The sequence below is a fragment of the Epinephelus fuscoguttatus genome, linkage group LG12 (assembly GCF_011397635.1).
Source record: "Epinephelus fuscoguttatus linkage group LG12, E.fuscoguttatus.final_Chr_v1".
NCBI classification, from domain to species: Eukaryota; Metazoa; Chordata; class Actinopteri; order Perciformes; family Serranidae; genus Epinephelus; species Epinephelus fuscoguttatus.
Window position 1 is genome coordinate 11,987,785 of NC_064763.1, and position 18,314 is coordinate 12,006,098.

General features: G+C 38.5%; 2 protein-coding genes and 1 non-coding gene across 3 annotated transcripts; 2 read left to right on the forward strand and 1 right to left on the reverse strand.

Annotated features, from left to right (window-relative positions):
- Positions 1-44: 44 nt before the first annotated feature.
- Positions 45-9,674, forward strand: pgrmc1 (progesterone receptor membrane component 1). Its single transcript, XM_049591876.1, has 3 exons — positions 45-385; positions 3,950-4,105; positions 6,474-9,674. The coding sequence occupies exons 1-3, from the start codon at positions 91-93 to the stop codon at positions 6,566-6,568; spliced, it is 546 nt and encodes a 181-aa protein (XP_049447833.1). The 5' UTR covers positions 45-90; the 3' UTR covers positions 6,569-9,674.
- Positions 9,675-12,282: 2,608 nt separating this feature from the next.
- trnal-caa (transfer RNA leucine (anticodon CAA)) lies at positions 12,283-12,393 on the reverse strand. Its single transcript has 2 exons — positions 12,356-12,393; positions 12,283-12,328 (listed from the first exon to the last, which is right to left on the reverse strand). It is a non-coding gene; the product is annotated as a tRNA-Leu (tRNA).
- A 437-nt stretch (positions 12,394-12,830) lies between these two features.
- LOC125898902 (cytochrome c oxidase subunit 7B, mitochondrial) lies at positions 12,831-16,899 on the forward strand. Its single transcript, XM_049592949.1, has 3 exons — positions 12,831-12,988; positions 15,458-15,573; positions 16,691-16,899. Exons 1-3 carry the CDS (start codon positions 12,952-12,954, stop codon positions 16,772-16,774), a joined length of 237 nt encoding a protein of 78 aa, XP_049448906.1. The 5' UTR covers positions 12,831-12,951; the 3' UTR covers positions 16,775-16,899.
- Positions 16,900-18,314: the final 1,415 nt, after the last annotated feature.

Genomic DNA, 18,314 nt, shown 5'->3' on the forward strand with positions numbered 1-18,314 from the left:
CTGTGATTGGTTCAGGACTCATGAGCTCCACCAGTTCCACCTACACACACACACACACACACTCACACACGGAGCCAGAGAGGAGCCAACATGGCTGAAGCAGAAGTCAGCGAGATAACTTCTGGAGGTATTTTCCAAGAAATCTTCACCTCCCCGCTGAATTTGACCCTCCTCAGCCTCTGTCTCTTCCTCCTCTACAAGATCTTCCGCGGGGACAAACCACCGGAGCTCGGTGAGGCGGACAAACCGCTGCCCAAACTGAAGAAGCGAGATTTCACCATCGCAGAGTTGAAGCCCTACGATGGACTCCAGGACCCAAGGATCCTCATGGCTGTCAACGGGAAAGTGTTCGACGTGACCAGAGGGAAGAAGTTTTACGGGCCAGGTAAAAACCCACCGTGAACCGGCGGTCCCGTTACGGTGGTACGAGCCGTTCTGTCGTTTCTCCTGGGATTTGAACGCACCATCACCAACGGCTGCTCGCGTGAGGAGACCGTCGGCTGTGATAGGATATTTTATTCATACATTAATCAGGATCTTTTCGACATTACGACCAAATACAACTGGTTAAAATGGAGTCTTGTTACTGGAAGCTAACATCACCCCCCCCCCCCCCCCCTTAGTTAGCGAGCTCAGATCCCGTTTCACAACACAGTAGCTGCTGTAGCCTTGGGACCAAAGATCGTCTATGAACTAAGATGAGTTACTACATAGTGAAAAACCATAACCCGGCAGCCGCCATGTTTTATTAAGGTTTTTTTTAAATTAACCATGTGAACGGGTAATGTGCAAACAGAAAGCAGATATCACATACTTACATCTTCCAGGGTACAGTGACACAACACCAGAAATACAAAAACACACAGACAACTAACAAAACAAAAAAAGGCAAAAAAGTAGCATAAATTAAGCACAATAAACTCTAAATGCATTCATTCATTCAAACATTGAATTTCTCCTCAGAAGGATTAATAAAGTAAATAAACTTATAAACTTCATTCAAACCTGTACTTAAGACTCGAGAAATCAATAAATGAGACCCTCAAATTAAAACAATCAGTAAGCAGACAAAGACGCATCATGCATATCAATTAAAAAAGAAATGAAGTCTTTCAGAACAACAGCAACAATAAATGAACTCTAAAAGTAGAAATACAGGATGATAAACAATAATAATAATAAAACAAATTTACGTGCTTTACACGGTTGATCCTGGATCAAAAACAATGCCAAGCAAATAAAATGAGGCAATTTTAAGAAAATACAAAGAACAAAAAAATAAAATAAATAAAGTGCCGTCACTGAAGCAGATCAGCAAAGATGGCAACTAATTGCCCTATAAATTGCGCTGAGGTACAGCAAATCAAACTATTGGAGTAATACAAAATAAAAGAATACAATATCTGACTAACTGACACAAGATAGAAATAATCAAATGAGACACAAAACAGCAGTGTGTGAAAACTAATAAAATGCTTTTTTGAACAGATACATTTTAAGAAGCAATTAAAAACATGTCACTGATTCAGCCTCAGATCCTCTGACAGGGAGCTCCAGAGGTGAAGGGCCTCAACTGCAAAATCTGAGGTGTAGATGAAAAGTTAGAAGCATTTACGCTCAGTTAAAAGAAATAAGGCACAAACAACATAAAGGTGGAAGAGGGTTCAAGTTTGCACAAACATTAAAAGATATAATAAGGCTGAATAAGTGATTTTAAAATATTTATTCATTACTGATTCATTTATAGAGGCTTTTTTCTTTGCACATTTGGAGTTTATTAATTTAAAGGACTTGGTGGAAAGTTGAATCTGATTATAGTAGCCAATAAAGACAGGTGGGTGTTAATACATTTTAGCTTAGTGAATAAAAAGAAGTTTGGCTAAAAGAAGTAGGTAATTCAGGTCTGTTAATAATGCACCAAGATGAAAACTCTTTTGATCTAAATCAGCATCATTGTGATTTTCCAACTCAACTATTCTCTAAATTGTTTCCAGAAAATCTGTGTTTGAGACATAGAGAGATGTTACGTTGTTTAATATCACCTCTGCAGAGAACACACACGTTGTTCCCAAAACCAAATCTTAGTCTTAAAAATTAATTTGAAGGGTAAAAATCATTCATTGTTTTGTCGTCGATTTCTTTTGATTAGGGTGGAAAAATTTAAAAAATTAAATTATTTAAATGATTCAGGTTCATTATTTTCCCCACATTTTATTTTTATGTTGTGCAACTGAATTTATTTTTTCCATTATTTTTAAATTCTAAATTGTATTTTCCACAACTTTTACAGTGACAGTCTGGAATGTGCATATTATGTGTATCAAACATATTCACTAAAATTTGTACAAAAAAAAAAAATCCAAATCAAACATAGAACAAATGACAATTATAAAGATTTCACCAGAGTAAATGTGTTGTAACTTTTCCATCATCTCCACTTATCTAAAATAAGAATCTGCCCCGTCATGCTTCATTTCTGTTCCCTGGAAACAGACGCAGAGTGAGACCTCATTTTGTTTTATCTTATCTCAGATTGTAACCTCTGTGGCGTGTAACCTCTGGCCAACATAATATCTCACTGTCATGCAAACTGCACGCCCAGCCCTACAGCCTGTACTCCTGCCTGCGGTCTGTGTTATTAAAGGAATTCAGCTGATTTAAAGTTTGCCCTCAGACAGATCTTGCTGTGATGTCTTTCATGGATCCTGCAGGTTGTCAAACTTTGAACATTTAGGGCTGCGTGTTGTTTCAAAGTTCTGGCACAGATATATAAATAACCCAACAATGTCTTTTTCCCCTTAAATGTTAAATTCTATCTCAGCACACGACTGCACAAGAACTCTGAACTAAAACACAGTCTTTAAATAACTTTTTTTTTTTTTTTTAAATCAGGAAACATCTGATGAAAGAATGAGTAAATATTTGTCTGCTTCCTGTTGTTTTGTAGAGTAAATGGTCAAGTATAAAGTGACGGGGGAAAAAAATAGACAAATTCATTGTTAATATCTCAAAAATTATCACTCTGACTTTTTCAAAGACTCTTAACCATCATGACAAAGTCTTTAAGTGTCATTATCAGTTGTCTGTACTGTATGTATTATAAATTGATTATTTAAATGCAAAATAGTGGTGGGCGATATGGCCCTAAAATAATATTTCAGGGTATTTTTGCGATAACGATATTCTTGGCAATGTGACAAATTAGTAAAAAAAAAAAAAGTATTATTTAAGACCATAGTTTGTGATCTAATTTTACAGTTTGCTTCAAATATTCAGTAAAAACTAAAACAATCTCTCATGTCTTTAGTTTGTGAACAACAACAGTAACTCAGAGTGAGATTCAGATTCTGTCACAATATTAATAGTTCCGCTAAATAATATCTACTACAAATGGCACATTTAAACAGCTCCCAAATACAACAAATGTCAGGATCTATATCAACAGGTGATTTCCTTCTTTTAGTAAAATCCTAAATGATTGAGTTGGGGTTTTTTTTTCACCTGGACCTTTATGCTCTGCCATTTCTCCTCTAACCATCACGCTGTAACCTGTGACAGGCTGTTATGATACCACAACTACCCCATATGTACACATATGCAGTTTTTCATGTAGGTTAACATTACCAAAGGTTTAGGACAAAATCAGACAGAGGAGAGGGAGAGACGCTGTGCTGCTGCCAGAGGAGCCGCTGAATGAGTTCCCTCTGAGCGGTAAGTCACTAAAACAGTCTGAGAAGTCCAGGGCTGTTCATAAAACATTCAGGACGCCACAGTTTATTCCACACTCCTGAAGCTGCTCCTCAAGCTCAACTTCAGGCGACTAGAGAGAAAATCTCACGTTTAAAAAGCTCTAAATGATCCGTTTTCATCAGTGTAGTAGCTCCTGCTGCCACTGCTGCTGCATCCACCTCGCTGTGTGTCATCGCTGTGTGTCCTCACTGTGTTGCAGAGGGGCCGTACGGAGTGTTTGCAGGCAGAGATGCATCCAGAGGCCTCGCAACATTCTGCCTTGAGAAGGAGGCCCTGAAAGACGAACACGACGACCTGTCCGACCTGAACGCCATGCAGCAGGAGAGCCTCTCTGAGTGGGAGAGTCAGTTCACCTGTGAGTTTGACATGTGACCATATTTATGTTGCCAGGAAGTACCACAGGAAACAGTAATATTACCACAGTGTGTCACACTTTCCTGAAATACGACCAGAGCTGAGATGTAGTTTTCCAACCATGACAAACTACTCAAAAAAGTCAAAATATCAGCAAATTATATTTTGGGCTGGCCTGAAGTCATGGCTCGATGACGCATTGGAGCCATCTTTATCATAACCCCTCCCATACTACATAACAACTACAGCCCTTATTACACAGAGATGGCGCTAAAGAGCTGCTACAAAGTCACGTCTTTTTGTCGCCTTTGCATTTTTACACAATGTCACTCCAGTGTGTGATTTCAGACAGCACGTTAGCCTTGCCAAACAAAAAGAGGCATGATGGGCGTGACATGTAATACAACAGTGTCGGCCTCTAGTATGACATATAACTTTATAGACAATAACAATCCGCTACCGTCTCTGTTACATAGTGACTGATCTAACCCTCTGCTCGGACGGTAAGGAGCTCCTGGACCTCATTGTTTTACCAATATGTGGACATCTTTAGCTACTGTTTTTCTTCTTTGAGTTAGCCACTAACTGCTAACCATGATCTTGTCCTGCTGTCTGTCCCTTCTATACACACATCGTTTCAGTGCCAATACTACCTCTGATGCTGCCTTAATGGCGAGACAACTCTGTCCCCCATTCTGTGATTATAACTGTAATACAGAACAACAAGGGTGCTTAAAAGGTGTGAAATTCCCACCCTGAAAAGGCTGTATAAAGGGGGCTGAAGGGGGGTTTAATGGAGCTCTTTCAGTGACATCATCTTCTTCAGCAATGGTTTAATGGTACCGACTGGAGAATCAGCTCCACCAGCTGTTGAACCGACTCCTAATATTGACACATCAGTTGTGCATAAATTCACATTTTCCTCTGTAGATTTTCTGAAAATTTGGTAAAAATTTGAGCTACATTTGGAGGGAAACCTGGCTATTGTCTCTTAAGCCCCGTTTCCACCAAACCCTTCAGTACAGTACCTCTGGAACCAACAGTAACCCTTGAGACCTGGTACCTAGACCCTCGGTCTGTTTAGTGTTTCCACCACAGACAGTCCTCTTAAACGTGGGCGGGGTTGTTGTCACTCACTGCTCCGTCCAGCACTTGCTGTATTTCCTCATCAGCGGTGACACAGATGAAAGTCTGCACCTGGTTTATCGTCCACAGAACAAGGCTGCACGCAGACATTTTCAGAACAAAATAGAACAGGCTGCAGTGAGAGTCTCTCTCCATGGGATATTTAAAAATAGCAGCTTTGTGCATTTAGTCCTTCTCAGGCAAGCTCAGGGGATTAGTGTTGCTGTATCCCAAAGGAAGTAAGGCTCAACAACGCTTTTTTAAAATTTTATTTTTATTAGAATATATGCAGTTTTTATAATCCAGACGAAATTAATATATATTTTTAAACGCTTGAAGATCCACTCATTACTAAAAGTGTCTGTCATCCAAGAGAGACGATAAAAACTAAAGTGATGGTCAGAGTTGTCAAAGGTGTGCTGATGGATTCACGTCATCAACTCATGCATTGAGTAACATTACAAGTTAACATTCCACCTTAAAAGTTGCCGGCAGTCGGCCCAGTGAATGAAGTTATTGTTTCTCAGACTCCAGCTGCTGTGAGAGGCAGCAAAACATCCTTTCATTTTATAGTTACAGTTTACTAATAAAACTCTCCACAGTATGAACAGTTGTTACATGAGCCTCAAAACCAGACACAACTCAGCCCTGAGCAGAGTGACCATCTTCTACTGACCAATCAGACTGCAGTGTTCACAGCTCCACCTTTTAGTACCAGATCTGTGTGCTAGGTACCCCAACAGAGGGGGGACCAAACATGGGGACGGTAAGGAACGGTTCTGTTGGTACCATCCACAAACAACAGGAAAAAAAGTGCACCAAACTGCTCAGTGGAAATGGGGCTTTATTTTATGCATCTGTTAATGTTTTCATTCATGCTCTGACTTTTTTTAGGTTGATGGTTAAAATTATTTTTAAAAAATTAGAAAGTTGATGTCATGGGCCGTGCTCACTGTTTCTTTTTGTGACATTTTGTAGACTAAACAATTGATCATTTAATCACATTATTACTAATTCCCGCTCCAAGTCAGGTTCGCCAGAGGACTCTTGGTTTAAAATAAACAGACATTTGTGACTGTTTTCTTCAAATGTCGGACAACAAATAATTTATATTTATCTCTGTAAGAAATGGTGTTACATGAACAAATTCCCAATGATGTGTCCTTGAATCTGTTTTGGACAATTTGTAGTCATTGAGGCTGTAAATAATTTTCTTATTCTCTTTTTTTCCTTCTACATTACAGTTAAGTACGACTACGTCGGCAAGCTCCTGAAACCAGGCGAGGAGCCCACAGAGTACACAGACGACGAGGAGGGAAAAGACAAAAAGGCGGACTAGAAAATGAAAGGCGAAGAAGACAAGGAAAAACTGATCGATGCCTTAATGTTTGTAATTTTGATGCCTGTTGCCTCCTGTTAGGGCCAATCTTCTGTATGTATCTTAGCACTTTTGGACTGTCACAATCCTGCATTTTATATGCTGACTGAATTCCATTTATCTCCATTTATCTTGTGGCATTAACAGTTAAATATGCTGCATTCTGATACAGAGCTGTGCAGTGTTGTTGAGCCCGACCGATAAATCAGTCTGCCAGTTCGATCAGCTGATATTAGCCTGGCGCAGATATATCAGAGTATATGTTGTCTGATATGCACCAATACGAAACTTTTCTTTTACAGAACACAACGCAGAAAAGGATGCTTGAAGTAACTTATAATTATTAAATCCTCAAATGAAGTTTACTGTGCACTGAAACAGTAACACGCTAGTTAGCCAGTTAGCACATAAACAACACAATCCAGTGTTGAAAGAACAGAGCAGCGTTTCTGCTAAAGAGCTCACTGACTAAGAAAAATAATTTGACCTTATGTAACAAGTTAGTTTTTGGTCTCACTCCTCCTTTTTTTACTTTCCCCACTTCTGTTTCTCTTCTCGTGCGCTGAGCTGAACTGCCAATCAGAGTGATTTCATTCACCGACGGGTTTCACTATTGCAGCCACCAGTTCAACATGCTGAATCAGCCAAAAAAAGCCAACGGCAGCTAACAAGGGGCAACGGTGCGGGACACACTGCACTGACAAAGCCAGCAGACATTCACCGACAGCCCAACATTGACCTACGGCCAACTGACAGCTTCTTGCTTGCCTTATAACATCTAGCCTCCATTACATACCTTTGTTGCAAGTGTTTTATAACCACATTTTAGGGATAATTGACAGACTCCATATCAGCCAGTATATATCTACACCAGAATTTTGATATCGGTTTCGGGATCTGCCCCAAAAATCAAGTATCGGTCGGGCTCTAGTTGTTAGAGTTCATCAGTTAACTGTAAAATTGATCTTTAGATGGTTGCGGAGAATCGAGAACTCGGACCAGTTCCACTGACGGTTATACGTCCTGTTGTCTGAAGGAAATCAGTTGAAGCTGCGAGTAAATCCACAGCTCTGTCGTACACTTTGTTAACGTGACTGCTGATGTGTTGCAGGTTGTAAACATTCCTTTCATCCAAGTTTGGGCTCATCTCAAATTAAAAAAAAATTGTCTCAGAATGTAGTTTCACTCATAATCTAAAATGGAGCCAGAGGGTAGATTTAAAGTGTTTTTTAACGTGAGTCTTTCCAAATAAACTCTTGAATTAATTTTACAGAGATCATTTCAAGTGAGCTTGACCAAAAGTTAGTTTGGTTCATCAGCAAGTCTCCCTGAAAATAGGTCCCTATCCAGGGAACTAATCTCGAGCTGTGTCTCAGTTCAGGGGCTGCAGCCTTTGACGGACGCGGCCTTCGTAGTCAACGTCGGCCACGTCCTTGCAAGGCCACATCAGCCAAACCGAATTGTCTCCGGTCTGGTCTCTGGTCTGCAGAGGATTTCCTTGTTGCATCACCAGTTGTTCTCGCCCCGACCCGTTGGTGTTCCTACTACCTAGCAACCAGCTGCACTTGGCAAAAGAAGGGGTAAGCTAGTAAGTTAGTTAGCCCTAAATCATGGACCCAGAGAATGTTATGTGATATATATATTTGTTTTTAAATTTAATACTTGAGGTGATGACTCACCGCCAGAGACGTTTGATATATTTCAGGCTGATGGACTGTTTGCAGGTAAACTTTTGAAATTAAGATTGTTTAAACTGTGCACTTTTAACTAATAGTAATGTTAACAACAGTTAACTGTTAGCTAGCTGTCAGTTAACTTAATATATAATCATTACCGGTGCACAATACATCATGGGATAGGATGGGCCAAGAAGCATTCATCTGTTGCATCCTCCAAATGGGAAAGAACGGGGAAAGAAGGCTGCATTTGAAGGAGCCCTCGAAATGGAATGGCCTCAGCCGCGCCAATGTGACGCAATCAGTCTTAAAATGCAGCCTTTGAAGGCTGCAGCCCCTCAACTGAGACACAGTCTCCATGTTTACTGGTACTTTTGGTCGGACTCTGAAATGGGTAAAAGAATTCATATGAAATGAGAAGGGCACTCGTTTCCCTTTTCCACCAAATGAGCTTATGTTCATGATTCTTGTTCAGGTTCTTCCTCGGCTCATGCTCCACCCTTTCACCACATTTAATGAAAGTTGGGGCAGTAGTTTTTCCCAAAAGCCTGCTGACAAACGAACAAACCCGAAGCAAACACCACCTCCATGGCGGAGTTATTTAAAGTTTATCTGGAAAGCTTTAGGCCTCAGTCACACAGAAAGCATTTTAGCAGCTGGAGGCGAGCTTTTTGCTCGCAGTTTTGCATCGCTGTGCACCTCACGTTTCTGCTCTCTAGGCACCTGGTGTTTTTGCTGTAGCGCTCTGAACTCCTCGAGTAAAATAATCTTCAACTCAGAGCAGAAAAGCGCCCCACGTCATCGCCGCTTTTTTTTTACCTTTGTCCAATCAGATGATTTGAGAGGCGGGCCTTCTGTGGTGGTCACATTTACAGTTGGTAAACAATGGAGGAGAAACTGGTGGTGGCGGTTGCTGGATATCCAGAGCTATACGACTTTACAAACCACAGTTATCATCTCAAAAGAAAACAGCAGGTGTGGAAGCATAAGTGCAGCTTGAAGCAGCCATCATGGAGGAGAAGCTCCTGGACCAACTGGTGGTACTCCCCATGATCCAGCTTCTTTTTTAGGGTCTCATGTACCCACACAGATCTCCATAGTGGGTTCGCATTACCTGCCCCAGTACATATATCTGGACACAGTTATGAAAGAAACACCTGGGCTAATAAAATACAGGAATTTACCTTCTAACAGAACTCTGATGAGCTGATGTAAAGATTAAAGATGTTGTCACATAAACACTAATGAGTTCTCCTTTATGCACTTTTTCTTGATAAACTGTATCAACATTTACTTTATATATTCTGTGATATAATGTGTCAACTGGCCACAACAGTTTCTTGTCTAATCTTCAATAAAAGGACAAAGATGCCCAGATGTTTGTTAACTCATCAGAAGTATCTGCTGATCTGAATTCTCCCATGTGTTGACACGTTTGTCAGATTTTCAGTGTTGATTTCACTTTAACTAATTCAGAGTTTTCTGACAGGAGTTCACAGATTTCCTGAGTCCACAACCCCAGATCCCAACTTACTAAGCAAAAATATTAAGGATAATAAGGACTTGCTGCTTTTTCTTTGCTTTGTAAAAATATGGTTTGAATTCCTTTTAGATATTGGACTGGCTATAGGTCGAACAAAACATTTAATGTGCAATGATTTTTTTTAACATAAGATATGAAGCTCCTTTTCATGTGCAGTAAACTCTTTGTGTTTTTTAGTTTATCACATGGTGCAGAGAAAAAGTTTCAGGAAGTTCAAATTTCACTTAAAACACTAAAAGGTCCAGGTTGCTGCCAGTTAGGTTGAATATTATGAATCTTAGAATCACAGTTTCTTTTACCCCCTATCCAGCTAATGATTTACGATTTTTAAACTATATCCATGATGGAAAAGAATTAAACATTTGTTGTGAGGTCATCTCTGGTGCGCTCAAAGTCTTTGTCGACTAGATAATTAAAAACTTAGACTGATAATCGGAGCCTGTTTCAGCAATATTTCACAGTCCGAGACCCCAAACTGCAAATAATTCTAGACCAGGAAGTTTTATTTTCACAAATATGTTCATGAAGTGCTGCAAACGCTTTTCTTGCAAGTAATTATCATTAATTTTTTAACCCTGAAGTTATGAGGAAGAAGTTTGTATTAAATGTTTAGTTATATCATCTGTTGATATTTTTCTTTTCTATCATCGTCCTTGTAAAAACTGGAGAGATCGTCCACTTTCTGTAAAAAGAGATTCAATGAGGGAACATTTTCAGTATGCGTGTGTGTACATACATAATCTAAATGTCATAATCCTGAAAATGGTATTTTGATTTAATAAAGACAACGACAAAATAAAATTAAGTCATCTTTATTTATCACATATTTTTATGTCACCTTAAGGAACTTTCTTCAACTTTGGCACAAATATCCCCTTGGACTCAACTATGAACTGATTGGATTTTGGGGTCATAGGTCAAAAATCAAGGCTGTTGTGACCTCATCTGTCTCATTCTTGTGCAATATCTCATAAACACCTTGAGGGAATTCCTTCAAATTTGGCACAAACATCCACTTTTAGTCAAGAATTAACTGGTTTTAATTTGGTGGTCAAAGGTAAAGGTCACTGTGACCTTGTCCATCGCATTCTCGTGAATGCAACATCTGAAAAAAAAAACCTGGAGGGAATTTCCTCAAATTTAGTACCTACATCCACTAATGAACTGAACTAATTAGATTTTGGGGTCATAGGTCAAAGACAAGGTCATTGTGACCTCATCTGTATCATTCTTGTGAATACAATACCTCAATAATGCCTTGAGGGATTTTTTCAAATTTGGCACAGACTTTCCGCTCTGAGTCAACAATGAATTGATTAGATTTTGGCTGTCAAAAGTCAAGGTCACCATGACCTTGCATTTATGTATGCTATATCAAACTAAATAAGCATATTCAGTACCTTGTATGAAACTTATAGTTCCTGCAGATCCTTAAAAAGTCTTAAAAGGCAGTGAATTCATTAATCTGAGAATTAGGCCTTAATCAGTATTAAAATGTCTTACATCAATCTGTAAGAAATCTTAAAAAAAAAATGCTGAGACATGGGAAGTAGGATTTTATTTTATTTTATTTTTTTGCATAGGAGGCTCTGTGTATTTAATGCAATAAGGTTTTGCCCGTCTGGCGCCAACAACCATGCCACCATCAAAGTCACTTAAGGGGATAGTGCACCCAAAAATGAAAATTCAGCCATTATCTACTCACCCATATGCTGACGGAGGCTCTTAGAGTCCTCACATCCCTTGCAGAGATTGGCGGGGGGAGCGGCTAGCACATCTAATGGCAGACGGCGCCCCAGACTAACGTCTAAGAACACAAAATTGAAACCACAAAATATCTCCATACTGCTCATCTGTAGTGATCCAAGTGTCATGAATCCCTGACATAAAAAGTTTTTAAAAATGTCATATGAACTCAGTTTTTAGTCTCACTGTAGTCTGTAGCTCTGGCTGCTTCTCTGTGCTCTGTGCATTTTTGGGTGCATTATCCCTTTAAATCACCTTCTTCCTCATTCTGATGCTCAGTTTGAACTTAAGCAGGTCATAAAAAAGTTTGTAAATCCCGTGCACAGCAACTAAGTGCTACTTCTAGGTGCCAGCTGGTGCAGCATAAATCACAGTCTAAAATTCAAAAAACTTCCAACGCACACTATAGCATAGGATTGACAGAAGGTTTATTATCAAAAGTTACAAACAGAAGGGGCGAACAACGCGTTTCACATGTTGCTTCATCAGATTCGCTCAGCAGGTCGTGTTGTATTGTGTTCACCATGTCTACATGAGCTGCTGCGATGAGATTGGCTGATTATCTATTTGTGTTAACAGGCAGTGAGTGTAACGTTACACTATCATGTGTGCTGCTGCAATAATCAGAATTTCCCCTCTGGAGATAAATATCGTTTTGTCGTGCTGCTTTTAGATTTCCATCATCATGTAAAGCACACGCAAAAAGTATGTGTCAGAAGTGGGATTCGAACCCACGCCTCCATTCGGAGACCAGAAGTCCCGTCTCAGCGGAAGGAGATTATCCTTGAGTCTGGCGCCTTAGACCACTCGGCCATCCTGACACGGTGCTACAGAGTGATCTCAGTTGGACTTTTATCTATTACACAAACTAGGTAGACCATGAACTATTTTGTTGTATTTGTAAAATAGATCACTAGTAATTGTTTATCCCAATGTTTTATCGTTTCGATGTCTAAAAGTGCGTATTTCATTTCCGTGTTCACTTGTTTTTACGTTAAAGGGACAGTTCGGATTTTTTGAAGCGGGGTTTAATGAGAGATAGGGGCTAACGTTACTTACCCATAGTTGGTGTATTACGGCCCGCAAAAAACGTATTTTAGCCACCTATATAAAGTCTCAATTTAAAAAATCTGTATCAGTTTAAATGTGCAATGTATTTCGAGTATTTTAACTGCTTTACCTTTTCCTGACAGACAGCCTGTTCCTGTTTGTAGCACACTATAAATGGATAAGTCATACAACCCCTCTTCAAAAAATTGGAACCATCCCTTTAAGGTGACGTCAGGATGCTACCTTCGTAATTTCCGCTGTGTGTACGTGCGGCGGCCATATTACACTTCCGTTCTTCAAGGGTATCTGAAGGCACCAGGCTAGACAACATGTACCGGTTTGCTAAAGCTGCAGTCAACATCACCGGTAAGGAAACGAGTTTTATGAAAATGTGTGTTGTCTGTACATATTTAGGGCCGGTCACAGTTTGACATCAGTCCATTAACAAGTTTAAACGGCCTGCCATTGGTCGGTGACCGCGGTCATTGTGCTAATGTTGCTAGCCAAGCTAAGCTAACCTAATATCAGCAACTCATGTAAAAGATATGACTCAAAAACAGTTAGTTGTGTAATTAAATGCCCTTAATTATCTTACGTAAATAAAGTCAAAACTGCCACCGGAAGCGACCTTTATAATGCGCCATTTTGCATCTAGATGTCCGATGCTGACCTGTGTGAGTTAGCATAATAACTAGTTAACTTATTTGTTTTAATTGTACAGATAATACCTTTTTCAATTAGTTATGGAAAAATGCATTAGCAATTAAGCATGTAAGGTGACGTTAAACTGTCTATCCGATGTCCATGAAGTTAGTCTGAAAGGAAGGGCAAATAAGGACAGTCCTGTCATGTGGATATGGCGACACATATCTTTCACCAACATTCACGGAGGTATTTAAACAATGTATTTTTATTAGCAGGTCAATAAAGACATGCAGAATACTAATAAACAAACACAAAACCAGTAAGGACAAAAAAATAGCCCCACTCACCCGTCAACACAAGAACAAACAAACAAAGTCCGACCTGTCAAAAGGAATCCAAAAGAGAGGAAAATAAATAATTACAAATGATGACATTAATTAACTTGTGTGGCATCAGACAGGAAGTAAACTGTAAGTCATTCTAATTTTTCAGCTTCCATATTTGGCACAAAAGTTAAAAACGGTGTGCAGTCAATGGTGGAGGAAATATGAGCATGTCTGTAGGTCCCTGAAAAGTCTTAAAATGTTCTCACTTCAATGATATAACAATAAGATCTTGAAGATCACTAAATAGTCTTGAATTTGAATTTGTGAGGTCGTAACCACTACAAACATTTTATCTAAATTCATTTATACATCTTTTAATTTATTTTTGTAAAAATGAGTGAAGCTTTTCTTTGTTAAAGTCCATATTGCTAATGTTACAAATCTTTAAAAAACAATGATACTGTCATTTAACTTCATACTCTCTTCATACTCACTCACCTTCAGGCAACCTGTAGATTGAGTTAAGTCATTATAATAATCATGTAACACCTACGTCTGCACAAGACCACATATACTTCCTACTTGCGATGCTTAAATAAGTAAAACAGGATTTGTCCAAAAATCTGTCCTGAAGTTGGTTAAAACGTGTCTTGAGAGGGTTCTAAAAAGCATTAAATTAAACTGTCTTATACCTGCAGACACCCTGAGTATCCGGAACCTTCACTTAACTAATAGTGCTAATACCACACTGTGAATAAACTCCACTGCAAGTAAAAGTCCTGCATTCAAAACCTCATGGAAGTAAAAGTATACAAGTGTTATAAGAATAAGAATCAGAAATCCTTTATTGATCCTCGAGGGGAATTTGCATCTCTCTGATGTATAGAGTAGAGTATTATAAAAGGTAAGAGTATGAAATAGGAGTATGTAAATTTTAGGTAATAAAATAGAATAGAGATACAAGTGTGCATTATGCTACAGTGTTTAACACTAGTACTTAAAATATTAAGAATAAACTATATATCCTCACTGTGCTGAGTCTGTAAGTGTGTAGAAATATGCAAATATGTACATTGTGCTACATTACACTGTATAAATTAGTGTTCCATTCATAAATATAAAAAATGTATTATGCCATAATGGTTACTACAACATAGTAGGGATGCATGATAATATTGGCACATCATCGGTATCAGACGATATTGGCTTTACAATGAGCTATCAGAATTGGCCAACATGCTTTTTCTTACTTTGCACAATGAATAAATATTACATACACCGAGAAATATTGTATTTCATGTCTCCATCTGCTGGTGGGCCGTCACAATAAGAGTATGCATGCATAATATGATGTTACTTCTACTACAGAGGAGACTTGATCACTAAAATTTGGTGGGGAAAAATGGATATATCTATATTGGTATTGAGTATCGGCCAATTAAGATTTTATATATCAGCATATCGGATATTGGCCAAAAAAATCCAATACCATGCATCCCTACACTTACACATCAATGTAATGAAAATAAGAATCAACAAAAGAAATATGTACAGTTACCAGTTCAAGAGGTGTTGGTGAGAATAAAGGCGTACACTGATGAATATTCCACAGTTGTATAATTGCACCAATTGTTGCACGTTAAAAAAACAAAATGACAATGTCAGAGTATCCAGCTTCATGATCCCATTAGTTTCTGTCACTTCTCTTCTCCCCGCACTCTGAATTGTTCCTGTTTTCCGTCTGTATTTCTACTTCATTTTATTAAAAACCTTTAGACTCTATAAAGAGAACTGCAAAATGCTGTAAGCTGCAAGTTAGTACTAGCGCAGTATATAAACGTCATTGTGTTTTGTCGTCATCCAGGTCAGGCCGCAAGGCAGGTGAGGCATGGATCCACCGCCTCCCCGAACTTCCACTCCAAGTACGGCACTGGCCTGATGGTTGGTGGAGCTGCCTTCTGCGTGGGTGTGTGGTCATATGTAAGTAGTGCTGTCGTGTTGGACCACATCACATTCATTTATAAGTATGAGCTGAACACACAGCTCGCTCACGTAGCCGTACATAAAGCATCATATGTGGAAGTATGATTTTTTTTATTATTATTATTTTATTTTTATTTTTTTTCAAGTCAGGAGAAAGGAATGATAGACATACTGTCCGTCCGTCTGTCCCATTCTCATGAACACAATATCTCAAGTGCATTGAAGGAATTTCCTCAAATTTGGCACCAACATCCACTTGGACTCAATGATGAGCTGATTAGATTTTGGTGGTCAAAGATCAAGGTTGCTGTGACCTTGTGAATGTGATATCTCAAGAGCACCTTGAGGGATTTTTTGGGTTTGTTTTTTTTTCCCCAAATCTGGCACAAACGTTCACTTGGACTCAACGATGAGCTAACAGCTGGTACCAATGGATGCCTCAGGTTGTCTAGTTTAATGTTACCCTCACAATACCCTCTCACGAAAGCCTAGAGAGACAGTTTCCTCAAATTTGGCATGGATGTTTACTTGGACTCAAGATTGAGCTGATTAGACTTGGTGGTTGAAGGTCAAGGTCATTGTGACCTTGCCATGCTGATTGTATAGATCTCCTATGCTGTTAGGGGAGGATGTGTGTGAAGGATCCATGCTTTCACAGACATGAGTTTAAACTAAAAGGGAAACTCAACTAGTTCACAGAGGTATAACACCTCAAGATGGTAACTCTAGTTGTTTTTCATCCAGCAGCACCATGACACATCATTTTTCCGATAATGTTTGCTAGGAAACCTGTCCCTGAACACATCTGCCAACCACTGGAGGGGAATTTTAGCAGGTTTACTGGCATTCCTGAGAATGTTTTATTATTTTACCACAATAAAATCCCTTAAATGAGCTCAAAGGTGTTTTCCATTTCATTTATTTATTTTTTGTGTATGTGCATGCTTTCTTCAGTTGTGGACTTTGAAGCAAATACTGTGTTTTCAGTTCTTTATCTTAACTTAGGTGTGAATTGGAATTTAAAGTTGAATTTCTTTGCAATAATAAGTGCATACATGTTTTTAAAAAAGGGTTACTGCTTTTGGAAAAAACATGTTTTCCTGTCTTGGTGCAGGTGCTGACTCAGACTGGCATCACCTGGAATCTGTCACCAGTTGGGAAGGTCACACCGAAACCCTGGAGAGAGGCCGAGGAGTGAAGAGCTGCGATGACTGCATCCCACCTAATAAACCTTCTGGTTGTACAGATGATGAACAACAGTGAATGCCTGTGTTTATTCCAACATGTTATTTTGTCCAAATAAATTAAATGTGATTCTGCTGATCACTATTTCTTTCTTATTTTTTTTAAGACGTGTGAGTTCTCTGATACAGTCACTGCCGTTAGAGATCACAGCTGTGACTTCAGGCTGTTAGTTAATATGTTATTGCTCCAAAGTCATGATAGAGAACGGTGAGGTATATTTATGAATGGTCATTGATAGCATTTCTTTTTATATATTTATTTATACATTTTCTACCTTGGTGCGATGGTTAAAACATTCACTCATTCATTTTAGGGAAGTCAGGTGAGCAGAGAGCATAAAAACACCACAAAGCAAAATACAAACATTCTCTATATTCTACTGACACATATCTTTCCCATATATTAAAAAGTACTGAATAATTAACTGAAGTAAAAGTGAGCAACACAACAACATAAAAATACTCCATTACAACAATACGTGTTTTACTTTGTGTACATTTTGTACGTTTAAATGAAGAAACTCGACGACTTCTTGTAATAGAGAAGACTAAATAAAGTCAAAGTAGCAATACCACAGTGTAGAAATACTCTGCCACAAAAAAAGTCCTGCATTCAATATGCAAGAGTTGAATTTAGTGATGCATTAACGTGTTCATCACATTAATGTTGCATGTTGAAAGTAACTTGTCAGCAAAGTTACCAAATAAATGTAGAAGAAAGTTTTTCATGTGTATTGTAGCCTCGGTTAAACATATTTACTTTCCAATTTAGTATCCCCATTTTATGTTACTTTAAACTTATTCTACCACATTTTGGAGGTAAATGGTGTTCTTTTTACTCCACTATATTTGTTTTATAACTTTGCACATTCACATTATTGCTATATTTTACATTTTTAAAACTTGCTGTGAACCACCCCACTGTTATCTAGTTTATATTTAGTTTTAAACTTGCTATGTATTGTATTTTATTTTGCTATACATTTCTTTCCTACTGATGTTAGTCCTTGTACATTGCATACTTTGCATCTGCACTCCTCTAACTTTGTACTACAACTGCTGCCAAGCTGTACCCTGGGGATGAAGTTCTGTCTTATCATATGGTATCATACTAGAATAGAATAGAATAGAATAGAATAGAACAGTAAGAAATTTATTTATGCCAAATGGAAATTCAGCTGTCCAGCAGCTCATAAAAGACAAAAAAACAAAATAAAATACATTAGACTAAGTGCATAAATAGAGATTAAATTCAAATAAAATTGTCCATTACACAAGTAAGAGCTTGAAAACATGACTTGTACTTTTAACAGTATTTTTACAGGACAGTTTGGCTACTCATAAAACATCTGAGTTCTTGCATCACTGATTCAGTACAGTACTTGAGTAAATGTACTTTGTGTAAGGCAGATGAAATCATCAGGTGAGCGGCCAATCAATGGGTACGACCATATAGGGTACGACCCGTTTACGTCACATAACAGACAACAACTG

What these genes read in the sequence shown, in the direction of transcription:
- LOC125898902 (XM_049592949.1), top strand. Translation starts at nt 12,952, where the DNA reads ATGTACCGGTTTGCTAAAGCTGCAGTCAACATCACCG. An exon ending in AGCTGCAGTCAACATCACCG is followed by an intron (nt 12,989 to 15,457) that starts GTAAGGAAACGA and finishes GTCGTCATCCAG; the next exon opens with GTCAGGCCGCAAGGCAGGTG. An exon ending in GCGTGGGTGTGTGGTCATAT is followed by an intron (nt 15,574 to 16,690) that starts GTAAGTAGTGCT and finishes GTCTTGGTGCAG; the next exon opens with GTGCTGACTCAGACTGGCAT.
- pgrmc1 (XM_049591876.1), top strand. Translation starts at nt 91, where the DNA reads ATGGCTGAAGCAGAAGTCAGCGAGATAACTTCTGGAGGTATTTTCCAA. An exon ending in GAAGAAGTTTTACGGGCCAG is followed by an intron (nt 386 to 3,949) that starts GTAAAAACCCAC and finishes ACTGTGTTGCAG; the next exon opens with AGGGGCCGTACGGAGTGTTT. An exon ending in GTGGGAGAGTCAGTTCACCT is followed by an intron (nt 4,106 to 6,473) that starts GTGAGTTTGACA and finishes TCTACATTACAG; the next exon opens with TTAAGTACGACTACGTCGGC.